Source organism: Callithrix jacchus, chromosome 3 (assembly GCF_049354715.1).
Source record: "Callithrix jacchus isolate 240 chromosome 3, calJac240_pri, whole genome shotgun sequence".
Lineage (NCBI taxonomy): Eukaryota > Metazoa > Chordata > Mammalia > Primates > Cebidae > Callithrix > Callithrix jacchus.
The window spans coordinates 180,516,754-180,537,695 of NC_133504.1; the positions used below are offsets into that span (position 1 = coordinate 180,516,754).

At 40.6% G+C, this 20,942-nt stretch overlaps 1 protein-coding gene across 13 annotated transcripts in view; it reads left to right on the forward strand.

The window, feature by feature from the left end:
- RAB28 (RAB28, member RAS oncogene family) overlaps positions 1-20,942 on the forward strand; it is a 303,321-nt gene that overhangs the window by 107,217 nt on the left and 175,162 nt on the right. For 3 of the 13 annotated variants that reach the window (XR_013533198.1, XM_008993590.6, XM_008993587.6), the window contains one exon: positions 1,682-2,616. The exons of 8 other annotated variants lie outside the window; for them this stretch is intronic. Coding sequence is in view for 2 of the 5 variants with exons in the window: in XM_008993587.6 (XP_008991835.1) it covers positions 1,682-1,774 (93 nt within the window). In the remaining 3 variants the exon portion in view is untranslated. Of the gene's footprint in view, positions 1-390; positions 486-1,681; positions 2,617-20,942 lie in introns of those variants that run through there. 2 more of the 13 variants (XM_002745974.8, XM_035294049.3) reach the window with 2 other exon arrangements.

The window sequence follows — 20,942 nt, forward strand, 5'->3', positions numbered from 1 at the left end:
TGGAAATGGAATTAATCTTTTTATGGTACTTTAACAGAAAAACATCATAATTCTTCATAGTCCTCTGAAATACTGGGCATTATATATGTTATATATAATTGTATTATCAAAAATGGAACTCACAGTTTGGGAAGTTCAGTGGTCATATCTATTTCAGTAATTATAGAGTTATAAAGAATAGTGTTTCTTGGGTCTTTGTTCCTTTTCTTTCCTTTTGTATGTGTACATCCTGCTGTTTGTATGTGTGTGTGTCTCTGTGAAATTTTTACATTTTATTTTTCTACTTTGGTGTTTCCTTCTCTATTCAGCCATTGAATATACTTTCCATTTTGTCTTTTTTTTTTTTAATTCTTTCTTCTTTGTCTCATTTATGTTGTATGGAATTGACAGCGTATTGTCAGGGCAGAAATAGTGAAGTACCCGGAAGAAGATAATCAACATACCAGCTCTGCTCAGAGTAGAATCTGTTCAGTACAGTAGTGCAGGTATTAAGGGATAAATTATTACAATTAAGGGAGGTGGGATGGGAGAACCAGTGAATGCTATCTTGTTCTTTATTCCTTATGAATAGGGAAGTTCAGATGATTATTGTACATTATTGGAAATTAATATTGCATAAGTCTTGATTTAGAACTAAAAAATTGGTCCCCTGCCAAGAGACGTGAATTAAGAAATTGGGAACAAATTAAAATAACATTTCAGTTACTTTTAAACATATTTGTCTTTATGGTTGTGTTTATTACATGTGCAGTGAAGTGGAGAATTGAGGCAGTTATTTCATTATTCATTCCTTACCATTTTTCCTGAAATAGGTTGGTAATTGAAAGAGTATTTTTAAAATTTGCCTTGAATTGCCCTTCTTTGTCTGCTTGTGTGTGCAGACTTCGTAAAAGAGTTGAAAACAGTGAAGGATTTGTTTTAAAGTATTACTTAGAGATGAATAGTAAGCATATTGCTAAATGTATCATTTTAGATATTTCTTGAAGTATTAGAAGGAAGGAGGGAAGAAAGTATCTTTTGGTTTAAATTATTTTAAAAACATGAAGTAATTTTCTAAATTTTTCATTATACCATATTTTGTTAAAGTTGTATTCATAACCATTAGTGAGCCATTTGGAAATAAGTTAGGGATTTTGGAGGAAAGTTTTGGAAATTGGAAAAGATTTAAAAATGGGTTTCTGAGAGCATTTCTGCTTTATATGTGAATCCTCTTTAACATTTAAATGTTTTCTTACAAACTCACAAACTGCTGTAAACAAAGAGAAGTTACGGCTAAATATAATGGCTTATGGAAATATTAATCAATAATGATATTTTTTACTTTGAAATGAGTTCTTTTCTTTGATTTAAAATATGTGTGAATGATTCATTTAAATTCTTTCGCTTTAAATTATTATCAGGGTTTAATTTTTCATTATTGATTTGTCAAGTTTTCATCAGACTTGTGATAAGTTAATGTCATAAAACCAGGGACAACTCAATAGCTGAGTTGCCATTCTCTCCTTGGAAAAAAAATCCACTCTTCTTTTGTTTGTCTGGTTTATTTTATATCAACTCCTGCTTCATTTATGATATCCATCATCAGAAGTTCAGCAAAGTTCAGAAAATAAAAATATACTTTAAGGAGCTCTTTCTAAATGTTCTGATGTCCTGATAATAACTCTGTTTTCTTTTATGACAGAGAGTGGTGAAGGCAGATATTGTAAACTACAACCAGGAACCTATGTCAAGAACTGTTAACCCTCCTAGAAGCTCTATGTGTGCAGTTCAGTGAGCACATTTTTCTTTTCTGTTGATAGTTCTGGCTGCCCTTCACCTCTGGTGGGCCGGAGGATTTCTAGGAACTTGTTTTATCAGTGACCATCTCCATAGTTCAGTTAACACTTTCCTCCCAACTTGCTTCGTCATTACTGTTGCCTCACAGTGGCAGGCAGCTCCTTGGATTTGAAAGAATTCAACTTTGGGACCACACACTTTGAATTCAAAATGGAAAACCCATTCCCTGGAATTAGACTGCTTTGTTGAGAAAGAATGATGTTGTTTCTTTATATGTCCTTGCTTCTTTTTTCAGTGATGTAAATTTTTTTAACCTAATAGGAAAACTATCCAAATCTTGATCATCAGCCAGCATTTTGCCACATCACAGTTTCATTCTCTTATCTGAACTCATATGTGTCAAAGTATACTTCAGAGTGCAAACACTAAGCAAGTAATATATTTTACCTACAGATACTTATGAAAACATTCTTTTGCTATCTATTGTGAGTAAAAATATATAAAGCTGTATCTAAGGGAAAATGCTTGAAATGAGGCTGAATAGAAATATTTTTTCATTTTTTAAAAAGGGGCCTAAATTGTTTATATTGTAGTTTGTAACTCACAAAGTAGTATTTGATATTGTATTTTTATTACTGTATGCTTCTCATTGTGTATTGTGTAATACTCAGGTTTCATGGCTTTATGATGTTTGATAAATGTTCCGCTGATGTTCCACATGGAATTTCTCTTCCAAACTGCGTTAAGAGGACTCCCAAGAATTAACAATGACATTGTGAATTAGACTGTACCTGATGTTCAGAAGTTTCTCTTTCACAAATAAATTTATTTAAATTACTACTTTTGGCAGTTTTCTTTCAAACATTTTCCTTTTTGTTACAGAAAGGCAGTGTATAATTTGGATACAAAATAGGTGACTCTGTTAAGTTTAATGTATAGTCAGTCAGTTAGAGTTGTGAGGTTATTTTGTTGGAACAATTAAAATCTGGACTCCATAGCTTGGCATTTCAGGGGCTTCATATCAGCTGCCTCTTACCTTCCTACCTTTTCTCATCCCACTCCACTGTACCATCACTACTTATCTGCAAACAGAGCTATGGATTCATTCCTATTTGCTTTGTGATGCTCTGCTTTCCTGTTTTTGCTCAATAGGTCCTCTGCTGGGAATTCCCTCCCCTTCTCCAAATGCCTACCTCCTGCACCCAACCTTTAGGCACTGTGAGGGCAGGACTCTGTTTGTCTTGGTCATAGTTGTATTCTTTTTTGTGCTAAGACACAGTGCCTGGCATGATGGGTGTTCCATATTTGCTACATTGAAGCAGGAACAAAAGTCACTGTTACCTCTCCAAAAGCCAGTCCTTGTCTCTGCAGCTTTCTGCCTTGAATCACTGCTATTTGTGCCCCTGTTTTTATTGTTTAATAATCCATGAGCTCATTGAAGGGCAGCTCTGGTTTCTTCTCTCTCATGTCTCTTACAGTGCCTAGCAGTGTGTCTTTGTGTTAGATTTGGCACAGGTGTGTGTAGAAATTTGTCCACTTAATTTTAGAGCTGTAAGGGGTTTTGGAAAACTTCTCACATCCTTATGTGGCTAAGGAAACTGAAGTGTAGAAAGAAAAAGTAACTTGACAGAGACCATGGAATCATAGAGCCGGACTTGTTAGATCTGTCTCTAGGCCAATAAATTAAAAAAAATAATTGAAATATTTTCAAAATTGTGACTCTCCTTGTTAGTAGGCCCAACCTCTTTCTACTTTGATTTTTATATTTTTCATTTTATAACAATTTAGCAGGCTTGTCAGCCCTTCTGTTGATATGCCCTTCAAGCTATTGCAGCTTATCTTCCTGATATGTGAAGGCCAGCTGACTAGGGATGTTAATAGAATATAAAGTTGAATAAATGAAATCTCAACCCTTGAGGAGTTTCAGTCTAGTGGGAGAGATGTTTGTTGTTGTTGCTGCTGTTTTAAAAGCTCTGATTGAGTGAAGACTTCTACTAAACTAAACTTGTCCAAAGCCTTACATTTAGTAAAAGGTGAGGCCATGCTCCTTTTGGTCCTTTTGTGTTGATTTTAACTCCATCTGTGTGAAAACTGAAGAGTTTTAAAAAAATTTTTTTCTCCCAATACAATTATTACAGTACAATAAAGTATGACTTAACATATACATACAAATTTCAATTTGCAATTTCAGAGAGAAATTGCAAAAGGTCTATGAGACCAAATTTTTTTAGTGGTATGTTTATAAACTTAGAGCACTGAATGGTACTGCACAGGGAGGCAGGGAAGAAAATGACGTTGGTAGGCATTCTTTGTCCTGGACATTTCTAGGCCTTTGTTACATGGACTGTTTTATTTTCACACTCATCTATGACAGGGGAATTATTGCCTCCTCTCATAGAGGAAACTGAAGCTGAGACTAAGTGATTATACAAAAGGCCTTCCCTCAGTAAGGGGTAGAGCCAGGGCCTCCACGAAGTGTTTCTGTGACAGAATGGACTAGGCTGGTACTGGTTTTAGGCTCCCTTTCATTTGTGAAGATCACGTAACTGATGCCCTTCCTGAGAGTTAAATAGATCTTAGTGTAAGCTGTTCTTTTAAGAAGCGGCAGTGGGCCCCTGTGGTCCATCTTCCCTCGCACAGTGACTACCTTGAGCAGTAGCATGTGTCCACAGCGGCTGGTGGTGGTAAGTTTGCCTTCAGATCCCTCAGATGAAACAGGAATTGCCCCTCTATACCCTCCTGCCAGCCTTCAGTCTCTTTGGCTTTCTGTCTCTCTCAGCTAAGCATGACTGGTTTTTGAGAGCCTTTTGGCTCAAGGAAAGCAGATGCAGTACAGCACATGGCCAACGCGGATTTCTGAATTCCATATTACAATTTTCCCCATACCTCGGGTTTTATTTTTGAAACAAAAATGTAGGATTCATGCTTATTTTACTTTGTTACCTCTCCTGTGTACAGTTTTTAATTTAAAAAAATTACAAGTCTTTCCATCTAGTTTTAGGCACTTTGTCTCCTGAAGACACATGCTATAAAGTTTCAAACACATTGTGGTCACTTCTTCTGCTTATTGAGCTTTTGAAAAACACAAAAGTCTTCACCCAGAACTGGTCATTGGATGCTGCCTTTCAAGTGCACCCTCTATTATGTGTGGCCAACCACTCTTGAGTGGTTTCTGGAGTGGCCCAAAGAACTCCTGTGACTGCTTTATTATTCCAGGAGGAGGTAAACCAGGTCCTTGAATGTTGGTCACTGAGACAATGTGATGTTTGTGTGTCATTTAAAAATGGCAAAGTTTTCTGGCCGTAACCTGTGCTAGTCGTTGCTGTAATCTTGGCTATCCTGAAAACCAGTTGCAAGATTCAAAGGAAACTGAGATGCAGACCGGTAGACATCCATGGGTCGCCTCTCCCAACCATTTCCCAATTTCCTGATAGAGCCCCCCTCCATTTTCAACTGCTTCTACGTCCTCCTGAGTGGGTTCTCACTGGCTTAAACCCCTTAGGATATTAAACCCCCTCACCTCAGTAGTTGGCTCTGAAATGAACTGATAACGCCATCATAGCTAATGAAACTGGAAGGAACATTTGCTAAGGTTTCTGAAAAAGGAAAGAAGAAATGTTTTCCTCTAAAAGTTTTCAGAAGACTCTTTGCCATCTGGACTGGAATGAGAAAAGATGTGGCTCTGAGTGACACTGGCAGCCATCTTGAGGCCACAGAAGGAGAGCTTGACCAAGGATGGCGCTGATGCCAAGAAAGCAGAGGTGGAAAGTGGCAATGATCCAAGTCCCTGTCACCATCTTTGAGCCCTGGATCCAGCCATGCCTTGAACTGTTTAGCACAGAGTTAATTTTTTCTTCATATTTGGTGTTATTTTATTTTTTGGTTACTTCTTATATTAGCATCTATTATGTACTAGGCCCTTTGCTTGGCACCAAAAACAGAGATGAATATGATCTGTGTCTTGCCCACAAGTTCATAGTCCGAGCATGTGGGTAATTCATCAAAAGGTAATCAGATTGTTACGTGCTGCAATCAAACTAATATAAGAAGATGTAGCTTAGCAGTGAGTGTGGGAAAAAAACAGGAATTTCAAATAACGGGAAACAGGGTTGACAGTATAACACAATTGCTCTCACAAGGTAGCATAATCTTAGCCTACATTAATTAGATGTGTGCATATGAATCACTTGTGGATCTTGATTCAGTAGGTGCGGGGTCGGTCTGAGGTTATGCATTTATAACAGGCTCCCAAGTGATGCAAATGCCACCGGCTTTTGCATTACACTTTGAATTGCAAAGGATTTTGCTACAACAAAGTGCATCTACGGATGCCGCTCTTTAAAGAGGATAATAAGTCACATTCAGATTATAGTAAAGGGCTTCAATGTCATAGGAAATATTTGAAGGAAGGCAGTATGTTTAATATGGAAAAGAGAAGGCCTTACATAGACTCTGCTGATAGACTTCGAATAAGTAAGAGAATGTGCTTTAGAAAAAGGTTCTATTTGTACTATAGGACCTATAGTACCGTAGAAATAGAAGGGGTAGAGAGAGGCTATGGGAAGATTTTCTCAGCCTAATAAAGAACCTTGAAAACATTTGCTTCCCAAAGATGGAAGGAATTGCTTTATGAGTTTCGTATCATGTTGCAGTGTTGCAAACTTACAAGCCTTCAGGGGCTAGGTGGTAAATAAATAAATGTAACAGAGGTTAAAAGTGCAAAACCATAGAGAGCGGTGGGGATTGACAAGCTGGAGAGCATGTGCCCTGCCTAAAGCCACTTCGATTCAGTTTTTAAAGTTACATTGACCAACTAAAAGCTATATATGGATAGGACCACGACTAGCCTATACAGAGCTTTTGTGCCAGTTAGAAAAAATGTGTTTCTTTCTCAAGTCACTTTATTTCCTTCTTTTAGAAAACTGTCTTACTATTTCTTTTTAAAACAAGACATTTTGCTGTCCTGGAAAATGGGTGATAAATCCACAACACTGGTGGCCCTTTGGATAGTAGGGCCCTATGGATAGACTGGATTCAGCCCTCTGGAACCCAGGTTACATCCCTTGTGACTGTAAACCTGTTTCTGGATGTAAAGCTGATGAAATTAGGTGAGAAAAGTATTTATCTAACATTTTCAGAGAGTAAAATCATAGTGTTCAGGCTAGGAAGGCGCTAGGAACTTGGGATCCACAGCATCTACTACTCTTGGGGAGGTTTGGGGCTGGAGAAGGAAGCAGGTTAGTTAGCAGGGCATTGTGGCACTCTAGGTTTCAGGAGAGAATCCGTCTGTGGTACGTGTATGCAGGGCAGACAGCAGGTCAGTTGTACCTAAAGGGGAGTTGGGGGACAGATTTAATAGAGGAGGTGAGGCTTGGACAGAAAACCTTGAGTGTAACAACCCTCACATCGTAGCATCCTCTCCCACGGGAAGTGAGCCGTTCAGTAGAGGAGCGCCCTTTGAGCTGAGCTCAGAACTGCATACACTCCATTTTGCCTAGCTCTTTGTAGCATCAGTTTTCCATGCTGGAGAGATGGAAACAAGAGAAGTGCAGACTATTTGTTTTAATGTCCTTTTTCGAAGTCATATTGACTGTCCTTAGGCCTCCTACATGGTAGATTGAGGCTGACTCAGGGCTATAGGCTGGGGAGAGGGAAGCAGACATCCCTGGTGCAGCCTGTACACCACCTCTTTAGCTGGCCTCACCTAAGCCTTTTGCCTTAGTCCCCTAATCCTTATTTAATCTAGAATCCACAGGTTGCACAGGGATATGATTCCTAGATGCTGTGACTCTCCAGCCCCTTCTCCTTTCCCACTATTGCAGCCTGTATCCTCAGATGCCTGGACTGCTCCAACAGGCTTTCTCTTTAGAGACCTCCACAATCTGCTGAATGCACAGCTATGTTTAAGTCTCTTTTTCATTTAAACCTTCTCAATGGCTTCCTATTGTCTTTCCCATCAAAGGAAAACAAATTCCTGAGCCTGACATTCAGAATCAGCTCTAACAGCTTCACTACCCTTCTTTCTAAAACATCTGTTCATCTTCAATTCTAGTGAGCACTTTGTTGTAGCAAGTGATTCCTCAGTCTGCATCTTCGCGGAGATTTCCTCTAGGGGAAGAAAGAGCCCGAATGGGGCAAGGTAGAAAACGTGCTTTTTCTCCTAGCTCAAAAACTAACTCCACGTATGACTAGTCAAACCACTTAGCCTCTCTGGGCTCAGTTTCCTCATCTGAGAAAAACAGGACTTCGGACAAGAGCAGGAATGTGGGGCCTATTTGTTGAATGCAGTTATATGCACTATGTCTTATCACTGTGGCTTATTTATTATGGGTTCGGTATAGGTACACTGAGCTCTTTGTAAGCATTTTCTCATTTCACATATGTGGTAGTCAGCCTTCAAGATGGTTCCGATGATTCTTGCCTCCTGGCATTCACCTTTGTGAATCCCCTCTCATGTTAAATCAGCGATAACCCACGACCCATAGAGTACTTATAGATGTGGTGTGTAATCTTCGAGGCGAGGTCATAAAAGGTATTGTCAACTTCCTCCTTGGCCCCTTGAATTGCCCCTTCTGGGAGAAGCCAGACACCATGCTGTGAGGACACTCGAGCAGCAATGTGGAGACGGCTATGGAGAGAAGACCTTTCACCAATAGCCAGCACCAACTTGCCAGTCCTTTGCTAACAGCCAGCTTGGAAGCAAATCCTCCAGCCTTAGTTAGGCCTTCATGCAACTGCAGCCTCACCAAAGACCCAGAGCTAGAAACACCTAGCTGAACTGCCCCCAAATTTCAGATCCAAAGATTATGAGATAATAAATTATCATTGTTGTTGTAAGTCCCTGAGTCTTGGAGTAATTTGCTTCACAGCAATAAATAACTAATACCATGGGTATTTGTATCATCTCTGACAGATGAGAAAAGTGAAGCTCAGAGCAGTTTAATAGCTTAGCTGAGGTTGTGCACCCATGAGTTACAGGTTAAGGATGCAAATTCAGATCTGCCTGACTTCTCACCCATCATGTTATATGCCTCATGTTGCAGCATCCCCCTGCCAGGTTCAGAGTAGGTGCTTATTACATAGTTTCAAGTGAACCAACAAACTGTTTTTATGATTGAATATGTAAATCAATGACATGAGTCTCTATTTAGAAAAGGAGCCCATAAAAATAAAGAATGAATATATTCAATCTCATTAAATCAGGTTGGATTTTCCTATTGCTTAGGACTAATTTCTTCAAAAAATTTAGTCTCCTAAAATGGAAACTTTATGCTCAAGAATAAAATAAAGAACAAAAAGATTTTAGTCTCCAATGAAAGTAATCCTATTATTTGTTCTGATCATATAAATATTGTACAATAATATACAGAAAAATAAATTAGAATCACCCCCTCCCCTGGTCAATATTACTGACATTTTGGTTAAAAGCTACCTGCCAGATTTCTCTCTCTATGTAAATACACATATCTGGAAGCTATACTTACATACAAGTTACATTATATTAAATAAATAATTGGGAAATTTGCTTTTTTCACTGAGTGATGCAAGCATTTTTCTACATCCCTAAGTATACATGTCCATCAGTATTATTGACTTAATGATTTTCAAGTATAAAGTTTTATGATGATTTAGTTCATCATTCTCCTATTTATGGACACTTGCCTTTTCCCCAAGCTTTCACTATTATTATAAACTATGCTTTGTTGAATACCCTATGTATATCTTTCCATATTTGCTATTCTTTATTTACCCTCAGGATAAATTCCTAGAAGTAGAATGGAAGGTTCAAAGAGTATTTTGAAAATTTCTTATATCTTCATAAATTTTGCCAAACCGCCCTTCAGAAATATTGTCCTAACTTTATTGCTAATTGCACATGAAAGTGTCCACTTCCCTGTGACCTTGGCAACACTGGAAACAGTAAATTCTGCATGTAGGTTTAGTGAGTGCACTGGCTTGGCTAATCTCCTACACAGCACTGATGAGAACTGACTTTCATCAATAACTGTGAGCAGAGGCAGACATGATCTCCACACGGTAGTGAAGATCCATGCTGCCTAGAGGGACGTTTTCCTGGTGCCTCTATTTTGGTCTGAACATATTTTAGTAGTGTCAGATTGTTTCTTTTACACCCAGTAAATATCCTTAGAAACCTTTCACTCAAAATCGTTTATTCTAACTTGAGTTGTATAAAGTCACAGCACACAAGTGGCTTATTAAAACAAAGGTAACCAACCTTCCATATAAGGAGCCTTTGTTTTCCTGATTTTTTTCTCCCTTCCTCTGAAGCCTGCTGGGCAGAAGTTACTGACTCCTCTTACACCCCCTCGCTTGTATATCATACCTCCTCTGGTAGCACCGCTATGCCACATCCTGCAGCCATGAGGCTACTTGTCCCATTCTCTTTTAGACTGTGAACTCTCTAAGGCCAAGAATCTGGTGTCTGGCACCAAAGATGTCCCCAATAAAGGTTTACTGAATAAATAAAATCTATCTATATTGTAGGTTGTAATGAGTAACCAAACAGCCCACAGCCCATGGAGTGAGCTGGCAAGAGCTCTGCCATGGAGACAGTAAGCCGAAGGACTAAACTTGTCTCAGCCACTCGTAATTTGAGTGATCTTGGGCGGAGTCCTCCACCTTTGTCAGGCTCTGTTTCTTTCTCTGCAGTGAGTTTGTTGAGTGATATCAATGGTCACCAAACCTGGTTGATTATCAGAATCACCTGAAATCCTCCCCAGATGCAGGGCTCTGGGTTCTTTTAGGAACCACTGGACATACTCATCTTTTTATGTACCTTTCCGTTATTTGACCAAGGACATATTGCCAGCAGTGAGCTTCAGTTTGCAAATCTATAAAATGGATATGATAACCATGGTGGCTGCCCTGAGAACTTCATGGGGCTAAGAAGAAGTTCTAATTATGGGGGAAGGACCTCAAAAACATAGCAATTCTAAACAAGTATGTGAATGGTTGGTCTTTTCTGTCTGCTTTTTAAAATGGGACTTGGAATGCAGTTTTGACTAACCAACCCTAATAGAGAACTCGTGGCTCCCCTTTGATTGTGGATAGGTAATCCTTTGCTGAGGTCTTGTCTTTTGCTTCTCTCATTAGCAGTTCAGATTCCCTTGAAATAGTCCCTCCCTTGTTGAAATCTCACTCCACCCTTCCCCTTCTTCTATCCCTTACTCTGATCCTCTGACTTTTTCTCAAATTTGTCTTCCAGTTGACAGGTGGCTCCCTAGCAGACTGGCTGGCTTCTCTATGTTGGGTCAGGGTGTAGGGATGATGCTGTAGAAAGCTGCCAGAATGCTGAGCAAACCAAGATGTGGGCACTGTCTCGCCACTCCTTTCACAACCAAGTACAGAAGGGCCTCATCCTGTTTGGTTTTGGTTCTGTCTTTGGAGGCCCACCCCTGAAGATGGTTGAAGATGAAGAACAGAAGAGGGAAGATAGAGGGAAGGGCTGAAAGATTTAGAGTAGCTGCTATGTACCAGGCTCCATGCTGGGCCCTTTGTATATATTTTCATAACAGCCAACCTTCATAGCACACCCGCTTTGCCAGGCAACTTACACAGGGTATCTGATTTAAACCCCATCCCAGGCCTGAAATGAGAGTTGTCATTCTCATCTTACAGATCAGGAAGCTGAGACTTGGAGTAGTGAAATGTCATGTCCAAGGTCACATGGTCAGCAAGAAGCAGAACCAGGTTTTGAACCCTGACCTTACCCACTCCAGAGTCTGTCCTGCCTGACGGAAATGGCATTTCTTAAGGCTCCATATCTAGCATTCAAATTTCCAGAGAAAGACGTGAACCTAGAATGGGATTTCTTTTGAGTTTTTGGAGCCAAAATTATTTTAATTTTATAGCTAGGAAAATGTAAGCTTACATTTTCAGCAGACCAGAGATGATAAAGTATGCATTTGTCAAATAAAATTCTTTGCTGTGATAAAGTAAATTGTTCCTCGGTCCTGTAAAAAATTAGGCCTCACTCAAACTGTTTTCACTTCAGGCTTTGCTAATATTTCTGTTATCTCCATTAGGGATTACAATGATGAATGCGTTTTATTCGCATAGTTAAGCACTTCAGTGAATGTGTGAACCCACAGAGCTTCATAAGCCATAGGAAAATGAAACAACATGGTACCAGAAGAAATATCTTGAGTTTGACAGATTGGGGTTAGCATCCTGTCTCTGCCACTCATGTGCTATGTGACCTTGGCCAAATTCCTTAGCTTTTCTGGTTCTCAGTTTCCTAATGTGTAAAACACGGATGATAATATGTATCTCCCTGGGAAATCTTAAGGATGGAATGAGATGGCGTAGCTATAGCACTTTGCATTGTACAGTACCTGGCTTGCAGTTAATGCATAGTAAATGTCACAGGTATTATTGGAATAACTCTCAAGGCAACTAGTTATTTAATGGCAATGCCTAGGGCTCACTGCACTTAAAGTTTTTTGGCCGTCAAGACTGAGTCTAGGCCATCTTGTCCTGTGAGCCCCAGTTGCTGATGTACTTATACCCCTCTTAGAAACAGCACAGGCAGTAAGCAGGTGAAATTCCATAATAGTTATATCTGTTGAGATTATTTTGGCTGCAAATAACAATATCCAACTTAACATGTCTTAAATTAAGAATATTAATCGGCCAGGTATAGTGGCTCATGCCTGTAATCCCAGTATTTTGGGAGGCTGAGGCGGGCGGATCATTTGAGGTCAGGAGTTGGAGGCCAGCCCGGCCAACGGGGTGAAAGCCTGTCTCTACTAAAAATACAAAAGTTAGCTGGGCGTGGTGGTGCATGCCTGTAATCCCAGCTACTTGGGAGGCTGAGGCAGGAGAATTGCTTGAACCTGGGAGATGGAAGTTGCAGTGAGCCAGATTGTACCATTGCACTCCAGCTGGGTGACAGAGTGACATTCTGTCTCAAAAAAAAAAAAAACAAAAACAAAAAAAAACACCTCTCATAAGAAGTATGTTCAGGGTGAGGTGATTCCAGAGTTGTTTAATTAACTTGCCCAAAGTTACCACCAAGTTCCCAGTTTTTTTCCTTTCTTTTCTGCCATCCTTAGCCCGTGGCTCTTAGGCTGGCTCCCTCATGATCCCGAGACAGCTGAAATAACTCCAGGCATCACATCTTTATATCACAAAATGCAAAGGTCAAAAAGAGGAAAGATGCCTTGTCCTGTCCTCACATCTCTTTTTAAAAAAGGAATACATTTCCCCAAAGCCCCACTTCCCAGAAGACCTCTTATCAGTTTTTTGGGCTAGGATTTTAACAAATATTCATCCAAGACAAACAATAAGGGAAATGGGCAGGGCCAGTGATTCTCAACTGTGGCTGAGAACAAACTGGGGAGCTTTAAAAATAATTACAGATATCTAGGTTCTACCCTTAGAGGTTGATTTAATTGGGTTCCTGTGGTATCTTGTTGCACAAACGTGTGTGTGTGTGTGAACATGTGTACACTCCAGGGAGCTCTGATGTGCATCTAAGATTGAGAACCATTGATTTAGACCATCCAAGTTTCACCTTGGAGAGAGAGCCTTTTATCCTTCACTGAAGTGCATGGCCACAGGATATCTGAACCAGATTCCAGTTCTAGAAAGAGGACTGTGACTACTGGGTGAACATCCAAAAGAATCTGAAAAAAGCAACGGGATAGGAACTGATGACCCCTCCCACTGAGACCGTGCACGCCTGGAGTGATACCAGTCAACCGGCACTAGAATCAGTGAAGCTGCTTACTATTGAAAATGCAGCTTGCTGGGCCGAACTACAAATCCATAGTCTCTGAATCTCTGAGAATTTGTACTTTCCACACAATCCCGAGTTGATTCTTATGATCATTGATGATTAAAAATAGTTGCCTTGTGGATTTCACTGCCAGCCCAGTCAACACAAGGGTTCTGTAAACAACAAACATCTCTTTCTCCTAGAAAATTTAGGCTATCTGAATTAGGCCGTGTGGTGTTGTGAAAAGAACACGTGTTCAAATCTGATCTGAGTCTGAATTCCAGTTCTGCCACCTGTACATTGCATTGTTTTGGTTAACTCTATCTCTCTGAGCCTCCAGTTTTTTATTTGCACAATGAAGAGAGTAGTACCTACCTCTCAGAATAATTCTGAGATTAAATGAGATCAAGGAAATGAGAGCAGCTGACACAGATTAGGGCACGATGGATGTCATTTAGGATTTGGGTCTTCTAACTTACAGGCCCACACTGCCTCTTAACATAGTTTGCTGAGGTTCTTCCAAAAGCAATAGCACTATGCACTAGATTGAAAAAAAAAACCAAAGCATTGAAGTTAAGCCACTTCCCCAAAGTGAAATTGCTTGGTGTTTCAGCCTTAAGGAAAAAGTTTTCCTGGGAAAGCAAAGCTAACCAACTGAAGCTTCCCGGAGGGCTGATTTTCTTAGTCCAGATCAGAAAACATAATGGACCTGCCCTGGAGTCTCTGGCTTGTCTGACATGGTTGTGAACTGAATACATGATCAAAGCCACAACAGTTATGTTCTTCTGGGTTGTTAGGCAGGAAAGAGCCTTGGCATGAGTTGTTCAGAAAGGGTCGTAGCAGGGTTGGATGGAAGGTTTTCTATCACTATTTAAGAAAGAGTGAAGTGGGAGGTTTGGCTGTATGCAAGGCTATACCAGACTCCAGACAGCCCATGCTTAACTGCTTAATGGAAGCTCTGGGCTTGACCAGCCTCCTCCCTGTCAACCCGGTGGCCTCTCTATCTGCCTACTGTACAGGGAAAGAGTCAAGTGTAAACTAACACTTCATGCAAATGGGCTGTCAGGTCTCTGAACCAATATGTTACATTTAATCTGTTAAAAACAGCAAGGTCCCCCATTTGTAAACATCCCCTTGATAAGCTCTTCATAGCATATACAACCTAGGAAAGTGAATGGCATCCCACCCTCTGTGCTGGTCTGGCTGACCTCTTAATTCAGCTCAGCCCAGACTATGCCAGCCCAATTCATGTGGACCCACCTGAGCCAAGCTCTGTACTGCTCCTGGGGTGGGGGTCAGGGGTTCCCAAGGAAGAGCAGTAGAGAACTTCCAGCTTTAAATGACCTAAATAATGGGGTATGAGGTAACTCTGGAATACTGCCTGGTATAAAGACCGGAATTGTGGACTGAAAAGTTAGGCACCCCTGGCCTTGGATCCTAGTTCCCAAGCTCAATGCTGCATGGCTTTGCCAAGTTAATGAGTCACAGCTCATATGTGTTTAACCCCTAAAGATTTAACTCCATGCACTTAGTACAAGAAAGTGAGGAGAGAGACTGCTAAAAACAGTGTGGATGATTCTGACTTCGAGTCTATTCAGTGAAGAATATATCCTGGAATGAGATGGGAGACAGGAGATGTGGAACTGGGTCCTTTGAGTCAATTTTGGTCCTGCTTGTCACTCATGGATGAATATCGTGTTGGGTATGATTCAAGTACTTAGGGCATACAGAGTTGGCTATGGGACTTGTTTTGCCTGGCTTGCTAACTCCAGAATCTAAGCCCTGTGTAAGATTGGATTTCATTCTATCTATTCAACATAATGGTGGCACTTGCCAGGCCATATTATGCCATTTTTCGTTTTAACACAGGAGGCTCTTTGAGGAAAGAATCTCGTACTTCAATTTTTTGGTTCCCTTGCTTCCCTTCTCTCCCAGAACCTAGCTCAGAGCCCTGTACTTAATAAATAGTAAAATTAGCACTTGGTGCCTACAGTGGTCCTCTCTGTCCCTACCTCATCCTTAAATGGAGGCGAAAGCAGGAATACTCCAGTGTGGCTCATGCTCTCTAGCCAAGATGGTCAGTTCAGGGCTGAACCTATCTCTAGGAATACAAAATTTAAGAATGATACACTGTCTTAGAAATGAAAGATGGAGGTAGAGGTTTTTTTTTTTTTTGAGACGGAGTTTCGCTCTTGTTACCCAGGCTAGAGTGCAATGGTGCGAACTCGGCTCACCGCAACCTCTGCCTCCTGGGTTCAGGTAATTCTCCTGCCTCGGCCTCCTGAGTAGCTGGGATTACAGGCACGCGCCACCATGCCCAGCTAATTTTTTGTATTTTTAGTAGAGACGGGGTTTCACCATGTTGACCAGGATGGTCTCGATCTCTTGACCTCGTGATCCACCCGCCTCGGCCTCCCAAAGTGCTGGGATTACAGGAGTGAGCCACCGTGCCCGGCCGGAGGTAGAGCTTTTGATGGCATTCACCTTCCTGGTTCCATTGTGTCCTGGAGTTTAAACATATATCTATGGTTAAGTTCTGTGAGGCCCAGCATCCAGGCCCAGCATCCATGTAAGAAGCTCATGGGCTTACCTAAGCCAGTTCAGTGCAGGTTTCGGTCACTGCAACTAAAGTTAAGCAACTAAACTAAGCAACACAATAATTTAGATTGTTAAATGGTCCTGTGTTACTTGGATCAAGAGTTCAACATAGACTCATTAGCAGAGATTCTCACAAGCAGTCCTGCCTTAAGAATAAATCCTGTTGAAAGGTATTGGGGTGGCCACAGAACTGAAACAATTAGTTGATAGTCATAGGCCCATGCCATTGTTTGAGCCAAACCTTATACAAGTATACTCTGTAAATGAAAATTCCTCAGGCCAACCACTGAGATGCAGTAGTTACATGTCCTCAGGCGTAACTGAAGGTTGAAATGTAGAGACTGTTAGCTTTGCTTTCCCAGGAAGGCTTTTTCCTTAAGGCTGAAACACTAAGCAATTACACTTTGGGGAAATGGCTCAACTTCAGTGCTTTGGTTCATTACAACCTAGGACATAGCACTCCCATTCTATTGCTTTTGGAAAAACTTCAACAACTATTTTAGGAGACCGTGTGGGCCTGAAAGTTAGAAGACCCAAATTCTAGTTTGCTATATGATTATGAACAATTTGCTTCATCTCTCAGGCCCTCCATTTACTGGTTTGTAAAATGAGGGCATTCAATTAGGAATGAAACATAAGTTTTGTCTGGCCATATGCCCCCACACTTGCCAGCTAACTCCACTTCTACCTTCTCATCCAGATTAAAATGGAATGTTCAGTGCATAAACTCACAAGATCAGGAATGAAAGAAATACTCCTTTATTTTTCTACAATAAACTTAATTTTTGTCTGAAGCCCTTCTTGTCCCTGAGTGGTCTGTCTCATTTATTTTCCCAGGATCATGAACAAGTTCTGGATGCTTTTTAAGGAGGCAGGTCCATTTGGTCTTTACAGTCATCCATCTTCACCAGCATCCACAGAGACATCCCCATTATCTTGCTTCATCCTCAGTCATTGGTCTGAACAGGTTTCCTTGGAGATGTCTCATCGCCCTGTGTAAGGGTCCTTCAAGTCAGCAGTTCTGTCCTCTACACTGGGGCCACTCTTAGGCACGTGTGTATTATTCTGATGCTACCAAGGACTTGAAGAAATCAGTGGGTTGTCTGAGTCTGATTGCTGAGACTTCTCCACAACCATATGTATTTTCAGATCTTGCCTGCTACCTTGGTTCTGATTTAGGCAAAGAGGAATAAATCTCCCTTTCTCTTAGACACAGCAAAGTATCTTTGGGACTCATTCCAAGAATCAAACCCAGAGCCTTTTTTCAGGGACACTGAACATCTCTGCACTCCTCACCTTCCTTCCAACTCACTACAGTTTCTTAAATTGGAGCATCTTTTTCATGCAGGTGTCCACTTCTGGGTGATTTCTTTTGCCCATTTTGCTTTCTCCTTAGTCTGTTATCTATGCTGAGTCTTTTCTGTTTCTCTCACAACCTAGGATCTTAACACTGAAAACCTAAAAAGACACTATTTTTGCTTTTTTTCCACATAACTTCCCTAAAATAATGGACACTGACTGGTGCTACTTTTGGTGGAATATGAAGAAAGGCACACATGTAAATAAGAAAATGAGCATTAAAAGCCCAGTTCATTTTTCTAAATGATATCCCACAACACAACAAAGTGAAGTGTGAGCTTGCTCCGAAGGAAGCACTCTAGCCATTTGCATCAGTCAGCATCCAGTTGCAAACAACAGAATCCCCTGTGTTTTAAACAGAAAAGGCATTAATTGGTTGCCTTCAGAGTCTTTGGGAGGGCCAGAGAGCCATGCTCAGGGATAATGCAAGCAGGAACACTCGCATCACACCCCTCTGTGGTTCACAGTTGCAGTCTCATGGTAGGGGGGCCCAGATACCAAAACTGGCACCATACATGAGTGTGCGGCTCTGCGTCTAAGCTCTCTGCCCCACTGCTGGAAGTATCTCTGCCACATGCTGCTATTCTCACCCTGAAGTTGATTCTGCATGGCACCTCCTTCCTCACATTGCTCCCTCTGGATAGAAGGAACATGTCTGATTGACAGAACTGAGGTCATGTGCTGACCTCCTAACTACAAGCCTGGGAAGAGAAGCTTTCTGGCTTAGAACTTGAAGAGATGGGATTCACTCATAATGTAGGAAATTGCCAGAAAGTAGGAAAGATACTCAAAAGATGATGAGTGCCATTGATAACAAGTGTCACAACGCTCTTCTTTGCAGCCAAGCTCAAATATTTGACCTGCTCTAGGGAGATTTCCCTACATAAGTTTCTTTCATATGCTTCCTCTCTCCAATTTGTCATAGAATCTATAATCTGACACTAAAGATTCTTATTCTCACTGCTGGCTGATAAGGTTTATAACACTTTGGCAAGCCAGCATAGTCAGTTTAGTTTAGTCAGTGTTAGTCAGGGTGCTGACTCTAAAATAAAGGCCATCCTGAGAACAAGCTTATAATGCCTGCTAAGTCTGGAGACTTTTTGAGTGGAAGCAGGGTGAGCTATGTTCCTGACTGTAGTTGTGCTGCTTTTGTAGAAAGACATAGTATTACCTTCTTTTTGCTTCTTCTTCCATGTGCTAAGCACTTTTATAATAATAAAAGCAATTTAGGCTGGGTACAGTCGCTCACACCTGTAATCTCAGCAGTTTGGGAGGTGGAGGTGGGTGGCAGATCACCTGAGATTGAGAGTTCAAGACCAGCCTGGCCAACATGGTGAAACCTCGTCTCTATTAAAAATTAAAAAAAAAAAAAAATAGCCAGGCCTGGCGACATGCAGCTATAATCCCAGCTACTTGGGAGGCTGAGGCAGGAGAATCACTTGAACCCAGGAGGCAGAGGTTGTGCTGAACACTCCCGCTTGGATGTCACCTGGGCCACAGCACAAGATGCCGTCTCAAAAAAAATAAAATAAAATACAAGCCATTAAACATAGACTGTTTCTTTTATTTTCTTTTCAACTTTTATTTTAGCATGGAGGTATATGTGCAGGTTTGTTACATGGATGAATTATGTGTTGCAGGGGTTTGGTGTACAGATTATTTTATCACCCAGACAATAAGCACAATACCTGATAGGCAGTTTTTCTATCCTCACCCTCCTCCCACCCACTACCCTTGAGACGGTTTCAGTGTCTGTTATTCCCTTCTTTGTGTGGATTCTGTTGTTTGCAACTGAGATGCTGACTGATGACCATGTGTACCCAATGTTTAGGTACCACTTAGAAGTGAGAACATGTGGAATTTTGTTTCCTGTTCCTGCGTTAATTCACTTAGGATAATAGTCTTCAGCTTGATCAATGTTGCTGTAAAGGACATGATTTTGTTATTTCTTATGGATGTGTAGTATTATAAAACAGACTATTTCTAGACACTTTTTAAGGCACTTAAAATAACCACAAAGGTAGCAATATTACTTGAATTAAGCAAATACTTAAAATAACCACAAAGGTAGCCCACTGTAAAAACAAGTGGATAGAGATACAGTGTAGTTAAGTAACTTGTTCAAGGTCTCACACAGTGTGTAAATGACCACGTCCAAGAGCAAACCCCAGGAGGCTAAGTGCTACAGCCGATGTAGAAATAGATGTATAGATATAGTCACATGTACATATAATAAAATATATACACAAACGTGACGTTTTTAAATTTAATTCTTGAAAGTCATTGATGTATGTTTCATCACCACCATTTTACAAATGCAGAGACTGAAGCTCTGTTTCCACAATTATCTTGCCCTAATAAGAAGAAGGCTTGGCGATTCTAAGCCAGTCCTGTCTCATTCCAACCTCTAGGGTCTCCCCCTAAAATCCCTATCTTGATTGCATTTTCAGCATTAGGCATTAGGCAAAGTGTCAAATGGAACATAGGCTAACTTCAGGGCTGACTGGCACCTCGGCCACCTGCCCTGTGGTGAGAACAGAAAGTTTCCTGTGGGTTGGCTACAGGTCTCTGGACACACTAACTAAAATCTTGTATTCATGCCAGGGCAGGCTTCACATTCTCCAGGGGAAGGACTGTGAAGCAAAAAGTGAGGGGAAACTTATGAGGCAGAAGAGAAGGTTTCATCATGTGTAATTTGAAGAATGGGAGAAAAATTTCTAGAGAAATCTTTAGAGGGAAATGCTGTCTGAAGCTTTGATATTTGGATAAATTCATGTAAAAGAATGAAAACTATTGCTGATGGAAAACTTGACTATTGAGTCATTCCAATTTTAACTTTTCTTAAATTTTCAGAATAAATTCAATAAAATTTTAGAAAATAATAATAATGTACTAGGAACCCCGCAAAACCTCTATACCTTAACAGTTATACCTCACAGTTGGTATTAATATTTTTATTCTAGAACTTGTATTTATAATCTTCCATCCTTTTTACTTTATATCAGTTTATAATGCCTTTTTAAATATGGACAAATAGTTTCATAGTTACTGTTTTTAATGAGTATAAGATGTTTATTTGAGTAAGTACATCATAATTACACAATCTTTTTCCTATTTTTGGAGATAGAGGGTTTCCTCAACTTTTTAGATATGGTAAAGGATGTAGCTTCCATCATCTATGCTCACAAATGAGTCTTCAAGCCCAGCCTGTATTTTCTCAGTCTCAGGCAAAGCTGCAACACTCATTCTGTCTCAGGCCATTACCTCCACATGTGTTGCCAGTCTCCTGCCTGTATGAGGTCTTCTGGAGTATTTAATCCCCTCTCTCTTCTGAATTTCCAACTCTTCAACACTTCCAGTCATATGTGAGGCTTTCCTGTCCTAAAGTATTACCTCCTTGGCCTTGAGTCTCCCTCTTACCCTCAGAACCCCTCCACTCGCCCCTGTGTTGCCTCTCAGGGCATCCTGG